Raw genomic sequence first — 19,242 nt, 5'->3', positions numbered from 1 at the left:
AAACATTATGTTTTGGGCCATTTCTCTGCTAAAAGGTACAGGCCGACTTTGTCGCATTGAAGGGCCAATGGACAGAGCCATGTATTGTAAAATATTGGATGAGAACCTTCTTCCTTCAGTCAGAACACTGAAGATAGGTTGTGGATGGGTCTTCCAGCATGACAATGACCCAAAACATACCGCCAAGGCAACAAAGGAGTGGCTTAAGAAGAATCACATTAAGGTCATGGAGTGGCCTAGCCAGTCTCCAGACCTTATTCCTATAGAAAATTTATGGAGGGAGCTGAAACTTTGAGCTTCAAAGCAACAGCCAAGAAACCTTAATGATTTAGAGAAGATCTTTAAAGAACAGTGGACCAAAATCGCTCCTGAGGTGTGTGCAAACCTGGTAACCAACTACAAGAAACGGCTTGCTTCTGTGCTTGCCAACAAGCGTTTCTCCATCAAGTACTAAGTCATGTTATGCTTGGGGATCAAATACTTATTTTACTCACTGGCCTGCAACTCAATTTATAACATTTGTATCATGTGTTTTTTCTGGATTTTTAGTTGATATTCTCTCTATCATTTAAAATACAGCTATGATAAAAATGATAGACCCTTCATTTATTTGTAAGAGGAAAAACCTACAAAATCTGCACGGGATCAAATAATTATTTTCCTCACTGTATACTGCTGATGAGAAAAGGTATTTAGCAGTTTAAAATTACTAAAATAATTGCATTTTAGTGTACTGTGGAAAACTGGCTATAGTGAATGCAGGGTCGTGGGTAGGGGCGGACTTACCATTTGGAAACTCGGGCACTGCCAAAGGGCCCGGGGTCAGTAGGGGGCCCCATGAGATGCCCCTGGTACCTTTTTCACAGGCTTTTTTGGGCTTGGGCAAGGACACGGGGGCCCCATGATCCCCTATTGCCCGGGGGCCCCATGAGTTGTCAGTCCGCCCCTGGTCGTGGGTTTAGTAACACTTTGAGGGTTTTTCCTGTAGGTACCATGAATATCTTTTAAGTGTTACTAAACCCACAACAGTAAAATCAGTCTGTATATGCAGTAAAGCATGCTCGTTATACTCTGAGGAACATAAGGGGTTAATCCTCTGCATTGTGTAAAAAGGCCTTTTGCTCCCATTTTCTCTGCCCCTCCTCCTGTCCAAATGTCCATGTCTAATCTCCAGACTGAACCTGTAGCCACATGCTCAGTTTAGTATGTATTGCTAGAGAGGTTGTTTTTTCTTGGGAGGGTGCATGTGATCAGCACAGGGCCAATCAGCACTGTCCACACAGAGGGTCAGTGGTTTTGCATCCTCTTAGAGCAGAAAGAAAACTCCTCCTACAAAATTTAACCAGTGCTTTGCTAAAGTCACAAGACTGCTCTAACTGCTAATGAGAAACGGTATTTATATTTACTAAAATGACTGCATTTCCAAGTTGTGTGCAGTGTGGGAGACCAGATATAGTGAAAGCAGGGTCCTAGGTTTAGTAACACTTTAAGGGTAACTTATCGTGACCTATAATACATTGTGACTCCGCTCCAACAAAAGTTTTTTTAATAAACAACTTTGTACAAACAGATGAATTCTAAATTATAAGCTGCCTCTCTGTAAATGTAATATAGTAAAATTACACTCAGTGCAGTGATAAAAAAAAAAAACCCTTTAACCATTAGCCGCCCGGCCAATGGCCGTTTGGCGGCTTCAGATGTGCTCCTCCATTCCGGGTGCACGCCATTTGGCGTGCTCCCGCACATGCGCCGTTTGCGCTAGTGCAGAGCGGCGCAGCAGTGCGATCTGTCGTCGGCCGTGCACTTCGGACACGGCCGATGACAGATCCGAGTACCGGCTCCCGTTGCTGGTACCATGTGACCTGCTGTGACCAATCACAGCAGGTCACATGACAGTTGTATACATGGATGGCTTCATTCATGATGCCATCCATTGTATACTAGTGCCTAGCTGTGAATGGTCACAGCTAATCACATGCACATGTCATGTGATTAGCTGTGACCAAATCACAGCTAAGCACAAAAAAAGAAAAAAAAAAAAAAGCTGAATGAATCGATTTCATTCAGGTAAATGCTTGCTTATAGCAAAGTAATTCTTTGCTATAAGCAAATTGTGTAAAAAAAAAAAAAAAACAAATACTGATCACTTCCCCAAAGTAGTACAATGTTACTATGGTAACATTGTACTATTTTGGTCATAGTAAAATATGAAAAAAAATCTTAAAAAAAATAAAAAAAAATGTAATAAAAAATTAAATATAATACAAAAATAAAAATAAATTAAAAAAATATATATATTTTTTTTTTTTCATACTGTCACCAGTCAGTGTCCCTGTTCACCGCCATGCCAGTTATATGATGACGCTGTACTGCACTGGTGACAGTATGTAAAAAAAAAAAAATAGTGAAAATAATTTTTTTCATTTTTTCATTTTCGGAAAAATTATGACAAAAAAAATACAACTTCAAAAAACTCGCCATGCCTCTGATGAAGTACGTCGGACTGTCTACTCTGCAAAAAGGGGTCATTTGGGGGATATCTGTACTATTCTGACATTCTTGGACCTCAAGAAATTAGATTGGCTGTCAGTACTTCAGGATTGATCAATATTCAGATCTATACCATAGTTTGTGAACTCTATAACTTTCCTACAAACTAAAAAATACATCCTAATTTGGGTTATTTTCACCAAAGACATGTAGCAGAAAACATCTCGGCCTAAATTTATGAAGAACAATTATTTATTTGTAAACTTTTATAACAGAAACAAAGAAAAATGTGGGTTTTTTTCAAATTTTTGGTCTTTTTTTGTTAATTTAGCAAAAAATAAAAACCCCAGCGGGGGTCTAGTTGTGTGAAGAAAATGATAAAATTTTAGTTTGGGTACAGTGTTGTATGACCGCGCAATTGTCATTCAAAGTGTGAGAGCGCTGAAACCTGAAAAATGGCCTGGGCAGGAAGGTGTAAAATTGCACGGTATTGAAACGGTTAAAGGGCGCTATACTAAAAAAGCTAAAACCTGTCAAATAAGTGCACATTTTCCTCAATCAATATTAATAAATAATAACACATTTATCAAAATACAGGTAATACAAGTGTTCATAAATTCCCATGTATCAAAACTCCTCTCCACATATAAATGTCTCCAATAATATTCTTATATTCAACCGCTGCTAGATATGATGAAAATATACCACCAAAACTGAGCTCATGAGAATTAATCACTCACCAGACCAAAATGACCTCTTTAATCAAAAAGAAGGTCATCATGCACTTGTTTGCTTTATGATACTCCACCACTTGCACCAAGGTAGGAAATCTGTATCCTATTACGGCTCATCCACTCCACCACAGAAATCAAGGAAAAAGCTAATATATTGCAGTATGTTTATTAAAACCAATGTAGACAGACAGGTTAAAATTATGCTCACATTTGAAAGTGCCTCATTTGTACAGTAAATACCGCTTATAGTATTCCCAAAAGGAACAACGCTGCTCCGCTTCTGTCCTGGAGCCGACGTGCATTCCCAATACCAAATGTGCAGGACTGGAAGGGACGCCTCAACGTATATTGCATTAAGTGATGTCATCAGGAAGCGATCGCTAACATGAATATCTTCTAAACATGCTCCATTTAGAAGAAAATATTTACATCAGCTGATGACATCACTGGCACATGCGCATTAGATCTACATTCAGGGCACATGAGTGTGCAATGAATGCAGAGAGCAACATGTCGTGATTGTGATTCCCATGCGCATGCATGGTGGTGACATTCAAATGGCCAAAGAGCACAAACCTGGAAGACTGGGAGCCATAATTAAATTTAAAAAAAAAAAGTTTATGACCGCTTCTTTAAGTAATGGATGTGTACAGATTATTTTTGGAGAATACGGTTTTTTTAATACATTTTTTAACAACGCACTGCATTATACCTGTGCGCTTACTAACAAATCCCTATCAGCTGCTGTAATAGACACTTTCAGCTGTCATCCAAAAAATGTACATATACACTATACAGAGATATGATATGTTCATCATTTATATCATGCAGATGTTTCTTATCTTCAGTCATTTCAGAAATAGTTCATATCCAAAGTGCTCAGAGATTAATAAGGTGCTATCAAAGTGAATGAGATAGCATCAGTATCTGTAGCTCCTCCCCATTGTGTTTCATCATACAACATCTTCCCAAAGAGGTGGTAACACAGAGGGAAGGAAGTGCTGGTGGACAAGAGGTTTACAGCGGATTTGATGATGCTGGAGAGCACTATGTACGTTGAATATTGAATGAAATAAAACACAAATGTATTGGATGCACTGGACACTTTAGTTGCAGATTGATTTAACTGAAGAACTGGACACTTTTGTTTCATAAGCTTTGTTTATTGAAACACTAAACACTTTGGATATGAATTAATATTTTATTTCAGAAGTGATTATTCATTTTTTGGCAGACAATTGCAAAAGTGCGCAATACATTATAGTACAACACAAAACTACTATTCGCAGCTCACCATGGAACCGCCAACAAATAGGCTGTGCTCCACCCCAAAATATGCAGGATGGTAAGACCTTAGTAGGCACTAAACATTAACATACCATACCAGAGATGGACCCATACCCTCTACAGCCCCAGGTTGCCATGCACACAAAACCAACAAGGATCAATTTGGTCACTTAACAGCAAAGGAGGATATTGTTTAGTATCACTTTAATACACTGAATTGAAGAGTACCTTTCAGGAACCTAAAAATACAACACACTTTATTTCAACGATTTGTCTGGCTGACATTGTCAAGAACTGCATTAGCCTTTATAAATGACCTGTGTAGTAAATGTGCTACAGTGCCAAGCAATTTTCTTTAAAAGGAAGACAAAAGATACAATACATATCAAATGTGCTACTGACAGAAAATAGGATTGAGAAAATATTCAAATCAATGCCTTAGATCTATGCACAGCTACAATGCACAATATAGGTCAACAAGTCTACTGTAAGATTTGTTTCCCCAAAACTACTTTAACCTTTAGTACTAACACCTAAAATGTTATAACAGAAAATCTGTATAGATTATTTTAACAGGAGAATAAACATTATTAACACTGCTCAGAAACAATTAGGGCCATTTCACACAGGCGTGCAGTCTGGATCAATCTGTAATTTTTCATACAGATCCAGACTGAACCAAAAACGCAAAAATGGATGTAGATTGAGCTGAACCGAAGACAGATGTGCAAACTGATGTAAATGGATGTAACCTGATTAATCATTCATCAGTTTTCTCTTAGAAAAAAACATGACTGAACTGATGACACCTGTGTGAAAGGACTCTTAACATTTTGTGTTTCTTGAGGTTCCTGTGCACTGCTTCTACATACCTCCAAGTGAGGAAGTGTGCCCTCAAATTCACAAGTTACAAATCTCTATCCCTATTAGTTTTTCCTCTCTCCTGAGAGAGAGAGAAAGAGGAAGGGGCAGTAAGAGTGACTTAAATGTTGCTGATCAAACAATGAAACATGGTTATTTGTGAACTAGCATTATTTTTGCAGACATGTATATTACTGCTTTGCAACATATTGTAACAAAACCAACACCAGTCAATGTTTAGAAGAAAACTAGATAAAAATATCAAGATCTTTTTATTTTACTTGCACGCAATTTCTTGAGAAGAATCATTCATACTATACACCACCCTACAACTGTAAAAATAACAATCATCACGCATGGCTTGCCTTTATGCTAAGTGGCCATTTTGTGTTATATATGTGGTGTGAAACAAATGACCAAGACCATAGTTACCTAGCTGCTGAAAAAGAGCAATTGCTATCCACAAAAACACAAAAATGCTGACCTACACTAAACATTTTAAAGTGGAACAGTCTTTTGCTGTATATCCAAAACTACTGAGGAATTACTCTAATCAATACACATTGTCAGAGTTTACAAATTCAGAAACACAACATATAGAACATGCATGACAGAGAGCGTTACCAAATGCTATGTACACTATTCCGACACAACAGCAGGAGGATGCAGGCAGATGGACTACGTTTTTACTAGGACACTTAAGTCAGCCCCCTCAATGCATGCAACTACTGTATCCTACAAAATCTGTGCTATTTTTGCCTCCAGTAATAAATTGCCAGGAATAAAAATTGTAGCAAACTTGAAGCATCATGAAATAATATTCCTGTGTAATAGATAATCTTTATATCTAGTGCTGCTCTACAGAAGAGTGCCAGCTCCAAGACCTAGACTATCCATGAAGGAAATGTCTCTCAATAAATATATATTCAGGAGACAGAAATGATATGACTACAAATACATGCATCATTCGTCACTTCTAGAGAGGCACCACTAAGAATACAGCAATGTTACTTTAGAAAATGAGATTTCTTTCCAACTTACCGCAGATAATACTGTTTCAAAGCAAAAGCAGCATTTGCACAGCCCCTTGGAAAGTGGAAGTCTTCGACAATTTCTCCCCACTGGTTCTTCTCGGAGACCTGTGTACATAAATGAGGAGGATGACGGGGTGAGCAGTGTCAGGCTGTGTACAGTGTGTGCTGATCGTACACTTCCCTCCATACACATCCTCGTACAGCACTCACTGATAGGGAGGGAGGGAAGGAAGCCCTGTAGCAGGCAGGCAGGGAGGGAGGACTGGTACATACATACATACACGCCCCGGACATTTGATCCAACCATAACAACCGGAATATATGGTTGTGTGTGATCGGTGCCGGCACATCATACTATACCGTCGTGCTGTGTAATAGAGGGGAGGAGGGCAGAGGGGAAGTGAGGCCGGGGAAGCTCCTGTGCCCTCCCCCGCTCCCCAGGCGCCGTGCTCGGAGGACGATTATCGATGTTGAGCCTTGCCCGCTAATTTTGACTTGTAGGGGAAGTGGTGAGCGCAGAACGGCTCGGACTGCCCATGGACCCGGTGTACGGGGCCGGCCTGAAATTACTACTACCACCCGGGCCGGGCCTGCCAGGCCCACAACTATACCATCGACGGCCGGGAAATCCCCAGACACACACACACCGACACCGGGGGGAAACAGGCGCCCGTCCCGGGGCTCCATTCACACAGCGGGAGTCCGCCAATGGGGGGGGGGGGGGGTCGTGGTACCGGACAGACGCACGGTGCTCACCTTGGCGAAGCCTCCCAGAGTGGTGACTCGGGTGTAGAGGGTGTGCAGGTCCAGCTCTCTGCCCCCCACCGCCGGGATCTTCCTGAACCGGGACCTGCGGAGACATCAATCACATTATACTCTCCCCGACACAGGTCACTGATCCCCCACCCTTCTCTAATCCCCCCATGGAGTGGCCCACCTTCTCCCCACACACCGTACATCACACAAAGGCATTATTAGGCCTTCCACGGTCAGTTCATCTTTACTGTAGATGAACACAGACTGGGCAGCTCTGACCAAAGTTGAATAATGCCCTTGTTCTAGTTGTAGGCCATTTACAGACCTCATGAAGCCTGGCTGGAAAACTCCTAGGACAGTGCTAAGATGCCTAGTTGTTACTGATCACCTTTACCATCACAGGCGTGAGCTCTCAAACACTGAGCCCAGCAGGGGAGAGAAGGTGCATGTGAGGATGGGGGGGGGTTCACTCAGAGAAACCAACCACTCGTGTGATGCTGGTGAACAGTGACAGCTAGCCATCTCTGGGCAAGATCCTGGTTTTCCAGTCAGGGTTTCATGAGATATGTAAATGGCCTACAACTATAGCAAGGGCATTGATCAAAGCTGCACAGTTTGTGTTCATCTACAAATGCCCCTGATCTGCATACGCAGTTTTTTATTTTTAAAAAGGTGAACTAAAGCCAGCCAAATATTATACAATTTCCTATTCAATTTAAGGACAGTGCAAGAGCCTGCCTGGCTGCATACAAACTGAAAGTGTTAAAAGTTTCACCTTATGTTATATGGTTCTGGAAAATGGTAAAAGAAGATTGGACAATGTATGGCCAGCCTTTCCCTCTACTAAATAAACTCCCAGAAATCAGAGCCATAATTAAACAGGTGGGAACCCAGCAGGCTGCTCACCTGTTATACATAAACAACACCTGTACATGCCAGATCTTTAGAAAACCTCTTGTCAGCAAATCAAACACAACCCCATTCTTTCCTGCACACCATCTAGTACCATACCCGTCCATTATTGTTGCTGTCCGCCACCCCAATCTGCACTATAGCTTCAGCAAAGAACCTATGCAAACAATGCCATGGTGACTTGGCCATAGTGCCATTCAGGCCCCAAGCAGCAGGAGGTTGGCAATGTGTGCAGATCATGGCAGCAAACAGGAATGTTACTGGTAAACAATAGAAGGCACCTACTATGCAGGAGCGATTTTATTTGCCGATAAGCCTGCTTTCAGACCAGCAGTTTAATTATGATGCACCAATCTCACTTAAGTGGAAAAGTGAGTGCCCATTTTGTGAATGTTCACTGACCTTAGAAAATGAATTGAATCCATCATGTCCTGTTAAAAATAGTTTTTTTTTCACTTGATTAGTTTTTCCCTTTCACTTGACTAGCTCTCTTCATTAATAAATCTACTCCAATGCCCAATGTCTAGAATTTAAAAAAAAAAAACTGCACAAGGTTTGAGATTAAAGTCCTAGTGCAATCCACTCAGCAAAAAATAAAGTGACAGGAAGGATCCTTGAAAAGCGTCTGAACATGTAGGCTCAGCAATTACAGATCTTTCATCACATCTGACATGTATGGCTGACCCAGCTGACTGTTTACACAACCATGTGGCAAGATAAAAAGCAAGACTTCATGATGTGAAGAACACTATTGGCCAGACTTTCCCTTTTCTGTTTCTAATGAACTATTACTGTAAAGGCTAAGTTCACCTTTGTAATAAAATGCACTGTGCAGGCAAGGGGTCCAGTACTTAAACACTGTGCAGTTTTAGGGATAGTTCACACTAGATGCAGTTCAGTGTGCTTTTTCTTCATCAAAAAAATGCATGCACAGTGTTTTCCATGTATTCCAATGGCTCTAGTTCACACCAGTGCAGTCAGTTTCCACTGCAGAAAAAAAAAAGAACAAGCTGCATTTTTTTCTTCACAGAACCATATCGGAATATAGAAAACTGCACCGGAACTGTGTGTGGTGTGAACTGTAAGCAAAAACGTATCCAGAATTTACCCGCAGTGCATTTTTGTAGTATGAACTGGCCCTAAAACTGAACTTTAAGCATCACACCTATAAGCCTCATCACAGCCTGGTTGAAAAACTACTCATGGGAGAGATCTGTGCCATCCTACCTGTGATCTGGGATGCCCTACATGTTGGCTGGATCATTGGAATGAGTGTTCTCCCTCTTTCTGGCACATGCGCTGTGCACTCTATCTCCCCTGTCGCAGAAGTACTAACCTCAGCCACTATGCATGTACCAGACTTCAGACGAAGAGCTCTCGTTCCAGTGATGATGTGAGCATGCCCAAATGTGAGGAGTCCCAGATCACAGGCAAGATGATGCTGGTCTCGCCCATTAGTAGTTTTTCAGCCAGGTTGTGGGTAGGCCATGATGGTCTTAAATGTAGGGCACTTTAAACATGTGGCCACGTATATAGCAAACTCATGAAAACCACAAGCTATACGTGGACTGCAGAACTAGTACACAAAGCCTGGGAACGGCTATGTACAAAAGTATGTTGTTTATAAAGAGAATGCTGAGGGTCTCAAATATACTCAACACTTCAACCAAACCAGTGAACTACATCTGCCATCAAACATCCTCCTACACTTCATGGACCAGTGTGACTGAAGTTCTTTGCCCTGTCGCTGTGCATCAAACTGAACAAATGACAGATAAGTAATACCACAATCTGCAATGTAAAAAACATGGTCAAATCTGAGGAAGTCTATTGTAAACCCAGACATACGTGAAACATCACAGTGTATCCAAGACCTTCAAAATATTTAAACAGCAAAATTGCATGTTCTATGTTAGAACAGAACTAAAAATAAAAAACAAACTTTTTGTTTAGCTTGGAGTGAAGAAGGATCAGAACCCCGCCAGGTTTATATTGCTGTCTGTGCCCCTGTTAGGGATATTCATCCTATTTTCCAGGTCACTGTTATCATTGAGAGTGAAAGTAAGCCCCAAATTATGGGTTGTCAACAGAACAGGAACAGAGATGAAATCTTCCAGCAGGGACACGAATTCTGGTGGTGACCCTTTGGAGGGATTCCCTCCAACATCCTATTTGTGACAAGAAGAAAAGTCTCTCCAATGGGACACAGATGACAAAAAGACAGAGGTTATAACCCTCCCTTAATCTATCCAAAATGAAAAAAGAAAGAGAATTGCCTTCAGTTCTTCTAGAAGGCCTGGTTCACACTAGCGTGACAACTGATGTGACTTTAATTGCACAGAATCAAATAAGGGAAATCACATTGTTTTCAATGGTGCCCTTCCTAATCAATGCGATTTTGTAAAAGCTTCCCATGCTATGGTGCGATTTAGCCCTGGTTCACACTGATGCACTGTAATTTCTATGCGTTTTCAAGTACAATTCTAATGTGATTTTCCACAGCTGCAATTTCTGTTCTAATTTGGTGACATCAGAAATAGGTGTATCTCACACTGAAATTGCATTGCATTTGAACACCTATGCATTTCAATGCTGTTTGCATTCAAGTCTATGGGGCTCAAAAGCACCCCTTATCAAACAGGCACAGGAACATTTTGAAAATCGCATTAGGAACACATAGGTGTGAACGACCTCTATAGAAAGCCATGTTATCTCTCTTGACACACAAATTTATGCATTCTGGAACACAACAGAACTGCATCAGTGTGAACCAGAGCTCAGTGCGACTTGGACCCCACACAATATGCAAAGTCGCACCATATAAACAAACTGTAAACTTCATCAAAGTTGCATTGCAGTAGTGTGAACCAAGCCTAAGGCAGGCCATACATTATACAGTTTTCTTGTACAATTTTTCTTTAGATTTACCAAAACCGTATAATATGAGGTCAAACCTAAACAATTTCAATTTGTATGCAGACAGATCCTTGCACTACATAGTTGAATGTAAATCTAAAGGAAATTGAAGAAAACTGTATAATTTATGGTCAGCTTAAGGCCTCGTGCACACAGGGCGTTTTTTGCAGCCACTTTTAGGGGCGTCAGGCGTTTAACAAAAAACAAACCAGTTTCCAAAGGTCCCTGCATGTTATCCTATGTGTCCATGCACACATGGGGGTTGATTTCCTAAAGGCAAATAGGCTGTGCACTACAAGTGCATTTGCTCTAGAATGATCTAAGAGTAACATGCAAGGAAAATAAAAACACATTTTGTGTTTGCACATGATTGGATGATAGAAATCAGCAGCTTCCCCTCAGATATAAAGTATATTTACCTTTAGTAAATCAACCCATTTAGGAGTTCTTAGTGGCAGGTGCGTTTACAGGCAGGGAGAAAGAAAACCTAGGGCAAGTGCGTCCAGGACCAGCGTTTTGTCAGGAAAAAAAAAAACACTTGATGCATGTAAACACGTGTTAACGTTAGCGTTCGTTTATTGATTTAATTATTTATTCTAGCTGTTGAAATTAATTAACGCTCAAGAGCTTGACGCCTGTAAACACGCCTAAACACTTGTAAAAGGGTCACGTCAAGTGTTTTTTCTGTCAAAACGCTGCTGCCAAGAGGAGTGCGTGCATAAGGCCTAACACCCCGGTCACATCAAGCCTGACTTTGAAATTGTGAGACTTACATTGACGTCGCACGATTTCAAAGTCGGGTGAGATGGCGATTTCAGGTGCGATTTGCAAGACATCTGACACAGATCTCTACACAAATCGCATGAAAAGTAGTGCATGTACTACTTCAGAAATCTGACTTGGTCGGTGCCGCACCGGATTGACCGCTGTAACTGCGGACAATAGGGTGCGACTTTGCATACGATTTGCAAGTCGCATGGCATGCAAATCGCATGCCACGTCGTACCCAGTGCGACCGGGGTGTTGATTTCTCCATCTGAGTCACCTAGGACCCCGCCAAGGGAATTATGCTCCAACATCCCGCCAGCAGACACCTGTAGGCCCGGGAATAGGTTTGTGAAGCCCTGCACACTGCTAATCATCCTGGTACAGCATGTGCATGGCCCCTTCCCACAATGCATCTGGTCTAATAGTAAATAAGACTGGGAGTTGGGCCCCTTAGTGAAGAGAACAGGGTGCCCAGGGGAAGGCCCTACCTCTAGTATGGAGGGATCCCGGGGACTCCCCTCACCCAGCACGGAGCTGACCCCTCCATTATCACAGGAGGGGGGGAGGGACAGTCCCGGGAGAATGTGGAGGGAAACAGAGCAGTGCACAGGAATGAACCATGGTCAGGAAGGGGGGAGGGGTGCTGGTCATTGGCCCGGTGCATTCCCCCCCCCCCCCCCCGTAATAATAATAAATGTAGTCCCAGAGCCGGGCTGTCCTCCCCTCCTCCTCCCCCGGTGTCCCGGCTCTCTCACCCTCTGCTCTCATGGAACTGCCGCAGCTCATCCAGGAAAGCCAGCCCCTTCCTCCGGTGCTCGGGTTCGGATTTCGCCGTGGAATTAGACATGGTAGGGGGAGACATGAGAGCCGCCCCGGGTGTCCTCAGATAACCGGCTCTAGGGATGCGGATGGGGCAGGCGGGCGATACACACTCACACAGCGACCGTTCGTGCGGGGCTCCGGGGCCCGGCGGTGGCGGCCTCCTGCTCCTTCCTGCTCGGCTCTCAGGAGAGGAGGGAGCCAGCGGCCGGCCCGAGCCCGCTCATGGACCGCACAGGAGGCACTGGGCAGGAGAGCGGGGGAGCCGGGCCAGGAGGGGCCACACACGGCAAAAGTTCAGGCCGAGGCCGGAGGAGACACCGCGGCCACCAGTGCGAACGTTACCGCCTGACGAGCGGCCGAACGCCGGGCTCCTCGCCGTCCGCCCCCCTCCTGCTGTTTCAGCACAGGCGCCCGGCGGATGGTCGCCTGACACGGAGCATGTTGTTACTGCTTCTGCCGGGCCGCTGCGGGCTCCCTCCGCTCTCCCCCCTTTGTGTGAGCGCCTTATGCCGGCCGTTGGCCCCGTGTGTATGAGCTGCTCTCCGCGGCCTCCGTCCGCTCTCTCCCCGGCGCTCTCTTCTCACATGTAACCCGCGTACGGGCGGCTAAGCGGCCGCGGAATCGAGCGGCTCCTCACTCTGCCTCAGACAAAAAGATCTCAGGCCGCGGCGGCCACTGCTGCTCCTGCTGCTGCTGGTGGTGAGGGGGGCAGAAAGCGCAGAACAGCGACCCCTTAGCGTCGGCCGCAGGTACTACACGCCGGGCCTTGCACAGAGCCGAGCGCGCGCACGGGAGAGCGAGGCCTGCGTTCGAGCGCGCGCGCCTGAGGAGCACGGGAAGGAGCCCCACTCGCGGCTTGTGCACGAGCTCTGCGGCGCGCGCGCGGCGGGGAACAATAGGAAGGAGAAGCGGGGAGCTTACTGCTCTGGAGAGCTTAGGGGAGGTGTGCAATTTGACGGCAGCGACGACAGGCGGAGAAACAACACACTACCGACCGTTGGGACGGCCCAAGGGACGGTGGTACAATTATGGGATTGAAGAGAAACCTGTACACAGAGAAAGATGTGGAGACTGACATTGCTGATAGGCTCTGGAGCTCCCAGTCCTCCATATTCTGAGACAAGGACCTAGTGTAAGCACATAGCTCCAGATCCTATTCTCAGCTGTAGAATTGTGCTGTTTAATCACAAAGTGGTGGTTTTAGGTTTGCATTTAAAGGATCAGTTCACCTTTTCCAGAAAATAGCCTATGTAGTCAAGGGGCCCAGTAAATATTAACCGCTTGCCTACTGTGCAATGTATTCACTTGTCGTACATTAAAATCTGCATTTTTTTTTTATAGAAAATTACTTAGAACCCCCCCCCCCCCCAACATATTTTCTGAAAGCAGAGGTCCTGGAGAATAAAGCAGTGGCTGTTGGAATGTCAAACGTCCTTTTTTTTTTTTTTTTTCCAGCATTGCTCTGGTTTCTCCTTGCTGGAGGCTGCCATTTTGCGAAAGCCCAGAGCCCCTGAGCAGAAGTAAATCATAAAACAGAACTAAACCCCTCCATTTAAAGTGGAACTTTACTCAGGAAATGAAGTCCTGTTAGATCACTTCAGGCTGGTCCCTTTTGCAGGTATAGCTATGTAAAACATTACAAATAAATGTCTATACTGTTTAAAATCCACTAATACACTGACTCACCCTGCTCAGCACATGCTCTCAAGTTTTAGGCTCTAATGAATCTCTAGAGGCCGATCTGCTGACAGCCTTAAAGACGAATTAAACCCTCCTTTACAGCCATGGAAGCTGCTTATGTGTAGCCTCCCTGGCGGTATTCCCGAGTGTAGCTCGGGGTAAAGTTTCAGTACCACAAGCAGTAACCCCGAGCTACACTCGGGCTTACCATGCGGTGCTGCTCCGGGATCTCTTCTCTTACCTTGTCCTGCGCTCCCTCCTGCAGTGTCCCCTGTAATATCCTCTGGCGGATGCCAGCATCTGTCTTCTGGGTTCCGGTCCCTGCGACGCCGGGATGTACGGGGGACGGAACGGTGGGAAATTTGAAAATAACAAAAAGTGACATTCACTAAAATAACATAGTATAACATTACTGTATCAAACCATTTCACATACGTTTTTTTCCCTGAGTGCTTTGTCCTGTGCCCTGCCTGCATTTTTACTGTTCTTTCTGCCTGAAACTGAGAAACGTCCATGGCGTCCACAAAGCGTCCCTTTAGGTCAAAGCGGTTTTAGACCAGCTAGAGAACAGCGATAGTAAATTAGAACCACTTGCAGAATTGAGTGATGATTCATGGGGAAATTCGTCATCAGATACTGAAAACGATTTTGTGACTTTGCTCAGTGATGTGCAAACGGTGCTATATTTCAAATTTCAGTGTTTTTGGTTTGAATATATTATAGAATTAAATTTATTTTTATATTTTTTATGATTATTAAATTATAATTTATGATTTCGTGTTTCAAATTTTTACATACCTGGGAAGTTTACTAGACTCTTGTTCGGACAGATTTCAGTGAGTTATTCCTAAAAATTACAGGCCTACAATAAAAAAAATACATATTTCCATGCAAGAAAATGTACCGCTTTGAGCACAGAAATATGGACATAATCAGACTGCTAGGGAGGTTAATGTGCAACTGCCATGATGCTGCACATGAGATCTGTTATAACACCAGCCATTTGAGGGTTTGCCAGTTTGGATGAGAACACAAGCAAATGTTACAGTTAGCAATCCTGACATCCCAGGAATGTAACTGTTTTTTTTTATTGTTAAAACAATGGGTTTAGTTCTGCTTTATGATTTGCTGCTGCTCAGGGGCTCTGAGCTTCAACAAAATGGCAGCCTCCAGGAAGAAAAAACAGGAGTAATGCTATGGAAATTTACAGCACACACCAATTTTGGTTGCGTAATTAGTAATGTGGAATGTATGTTTCTTGGTAAAGAACATTATTTTTTATCGAGTTGTTATGGGTAAAGTTCTGCTTTAACAGTTTCAAAAACAGTTCCATTCCTGGAATGCCAGGATTGCTAACTGTCACATTTGATTGTGTCCTCAACCAAACTGTCAAACAGTTAAATGGCTGTGTGGTGTTATAACCGATCACATGTGCAGCACCATGGCAGGTGCAGTTCAAACAGAAGCAGCTTCTTTGGCTATAACCCCGGTTCACATATATGCGGCCGTGCAGGCCGCATTTTGCACGGGCATGAAGGCCCAGTCATTTGAATGGAGTCCCATGCCCGTGACACGCAAGGGAAGAAGTCCCTGCACTTCTTTGGAAAACGCAGCCCACACGGGAACCTCAGTTCCCAGTATGGTTGCGTTTTCCAGTGCGGGCGGCGTGCCATTAGAACTAATGGCATCCGCCTGTGGGTCCGCATTTCTCTGTGCGGGTGGTGCGGCTGCACGGATTTTCGTGCGGATCCACAGTGGCACCACCCGCACAGATGTGAACCTAGGGTAAAGAATAGGAGGGTTTATTTACGCTTTAAGGGATACGTTCACCTTTCGTAACATTAAATGTTACACCCATATTCAGAGTGTAACATGTTATGATTAGACCAGCACCCCCACCCCAATCCCTGTTGTGACAGCTGTCAGGGGATCTTCTCCCCACTAGCTGTCACAATTTAAAAAAAAATGTGGGCTGCCCACCTAGTCGTGTCATTCTTTCACAGTATTCTGTGAACGGGAAAACTACAAGTTCCAACAGCCATTGCCGCTGTTTGCTTTTAGTTTTCAATGAACTACCATGGTGCTCCACAGTGACGTGGTAGTTCATTGAGCCTTCCTGGCAGTAAGTATCTGCTTGCCTGTACAGGATGTACGAGTGAGCAGATATACTGACAGGCAAGGGAAAGACCTGCATGGCACCAGTGATCTGCTGATCGCTGGTGCAATGCAAATATTAAGTGCACATTTTTTTTACCTGCAAAAAATGTGCATGCATTATTTATTAAACGGTAAACTTATCCTTTAAGGCTCTAAAAGCTCGGCAGTGCCAAAAAATGGAGAGCAGGTGCACAGCAGGGTGAGACAGTGGGGTTTATTTAATAAACCTGGAGAGGGCAAAATCAGGCTCACTTCTACATAGAAACCAATCCGCTTCAAACCTTAGCTTGTTCAATTAAGCTGTGGCAATAAAACCTGGAAGCTGATTTGTTTCTTTGCAGAAGTGATTCTGATTTTGCACTCTCCAGGTTTATTAGATAAACATCAGTGTGTTACTGGATTGTAAACAGTATAGGCACTTATTTTTTATGTTTTATATAGCTATACCTGCAAAAGGGACCAGCCTGAAATCACCTAGCAGGACTTTATTTCCTGACTAAAGTTCCATTTTAAAATGGAACTAAACTCCAATCCTTTTCAGCCAAGAAAGCTGCCATCTTAGCCTCTATTTGATACGCAACTGCCATGGTGTTACACACACAATCAGTTATGGCACAGCCATTTGATGGTTTGACAGTTTGGTTGGCAGCACAAGCAAATATGACAGTTAAGCTGGTCATACACTAGACGCAAAATCATTCAAACTCATTTTCAGATAATGCACACTCGGTCGTGAGAGCAAATGATAGTGCCATAATGTAATGACCAAATTTCTAATGATAAATCGTTCAATGGACATAAATGAATCAGTTTGTTTGTTCATTTTGTCACATATATGCAGTACAAACTGATTTTCAATGGACAAGAAACACATTAACCTTTTATAATTTCTCATTCATTCGGCAGATGTTTTCCAACCTGTAAAATTTTTTTGGCTCCAAAAAGCCAAAAACGATTTTCTATTTGTGCCTATTAACTGGACAAAAGACAAACAAACTGCCCAAATAGCAGATTTTCTAATTATTTCTTATCTAGTGTATGGGGACCAGAGGTGTCCCCAGGGTTGGTGGCACTCGGTGCGGTAACACTTGGTGACACCCCCTCTGACGATCCCCGCAGAATGGATCGGATCTGCGGATTGAGCGTAATGGATCGGACTCTGGATGGATCCTGCGGGGATCGTTGGCTTGCTTTACAACTTACCTTTTCGTGAAGCGGGTCCGGTGTCACCCATAGCGGGCCGTACTCCCCGCACCTGCCTCGGGACGCCACTGATGGGGACAATAAGCATTCCTGGCATGCTGAGAATGTAACTGGTTTGGTTTTTTTTTTAAAACCGTTAAATCGATGGGTTTAGTACTACTTTAAATGAAGTTTAGTGCACACAAACCCAATATAATACCCAATTTCCCAAAGCGTCTTCCAGGACACTATATGAGAGATGGTTGGCTCCGCCCTCTACAGGAAACACAATTTTAAAACCAGTTAAAAGGCCCATCCCTCCCCCTCATTCTCAGTGGTTATTGTGTTGTTGACCCTCCAGCTGAACACATGCTTGTTTACCTGTCCAAAAAGGGTAACTGTGGTTACCTGCTTTTTCTATCAGGTTTGCTGACCTGCCTGTGGATAAGGTTTCAGTAATTCCCTTAGCTGAGAACTTTTCCACCTCTTTGCCTGGATCTCGCTCCCTGCGTTGGTGTGGACCAACTCCAGAAGCCTCTTAAGTTCCCCAAGGCTGTCTTACCATGTGTGCTAATGCAAATGGATACTGCGCTAGGTAAGCCCTTAAAACTTTGTGAGCACTATACTGTAGAGACCTTCACACCTCTGAAAAGCGATCAAAAATTGAAAATAAAGCACTGTAATAATTAAACTAAATAAGTGCATACATATGCCCTATGAAGACCCTCACACCTCTGAAGGGCAATCCAATTGTGAAAAAAAATTTGAATAAATTGAGTGAGTACAATAATCATAAATACATATACGAAACCATGATATGTGGTCAAATTAACCTAACATTTATTGCATTATTTATGAGCCCTATGAAGACCCTCACACCATTGAAGAGTGATCGAGGTTGAGGATAGGTCAAATCTAAATGTGCAAAAATTCACCTCAAATATACATAAAAGTAGAAACATTTCAAAAACAATAACAAAACGTCCATATAGACATAAACCATAGTCCATAAGTATGAGAAGAAAATTCCACAATCTATGGTATTATTGTAGACAATGCTTTAAATACAAATAAACTTGCTTCAACTGGTCACCAGAGTGCACACCACCACCAAAATAACGAATGGAGGCTTACCAGAAATGGAGACCCCTTAATTACAGGGGGTCCCAACCAGCTTTTTAATGTAGAGTACTGGCAGGCTTCCTGTATCACACCCCAAAGCATAGAACTTCCCAGACTCCAACTCGAATGTAAACTCCAAGTGTAGAGCCAGACAAGGTCATGAAAGAAAAAACATGCCTCTCATAGTGCAATACATATCAACAAAATCTTTATTTGTGCAAATAGGATCCTACTTACAAGCTGTAGAACAATTAAAAGCATTCACATGATGGCCAACAGTGTGATAACGTCAGAGGGAGGCTCTGCCTGACATGTTTCATCATCAAAAGACGTCCTCTAGGGGCTAGGAGATGATATCCTATTATATACTTGCAGCTCTGTGACTTCAGCCGATTGGGGATTTGCGCGGTTTGATCTTACATACATTACAATGTGTGCTGTCCGGTGAGAAGGAGTCGTAATTTCTGCGGGGCCTGGCAGGTTGGTGGATATGGAGAATGTGGCGATGTCCATTTCTATGA

The 19,242-nt window shown here is 43.4% G+C and overlaps 1 protein-coding gene across 1 annotated transcript in view; it reads right to left on the bottom strand.

Annotated features, from left to right (window-relative positions):
- Positions 1 to 13,290, bottom strand: part of ARID2 (AT-rich interaction domain 2) — a 124,195-nt gene extending 110,905 nt beyond the window's left edge. The window contains exons 1-3 of the mRNA XM_089674013.1: positions 12,514 to 13,290; positions 7,163 to 7,256; positions 6,414 to 6,511 (exon numbers count right to left, since the gene is read on the bottom strand). Of these exons, the coding sequence (XP_089530139.1) occupies positions 6,414 to 6,511; positions 7,163 to 7,256; positions 12,514 to 12,620 (299 nt within the window). The 5' untranslated portion in view covers positions 12,621 to 13,290. The remainder of the gene's footprint in view (positions 1 to 6,413; positions 6,512 to 7,162; positions 7,257 to 12,513) is intronic.
- Between the last annotated feature and the right edge of the window lie 5,952 nt (positions 13,291 to 19,242).

Source organism: Staurois parvus, unplaced genomic scaffold, assembly GCF_062004578.1.
Source record: "Staurois parvus isolate SC_StPar_1 unplaced genomic scaffold, SC_StPar_1.0 ptg000147l, whole genome shotgun sequence".
NCBI lineage: Eukaryota > Metazoa > Chordata > Amphibia > Anura > Ranidae > Staurois > Staurois parvus.
Note: the sequence above shows the minus strand (reverse complement) of the source record. Positions and strands in the feature narration are given on the sequence as shown.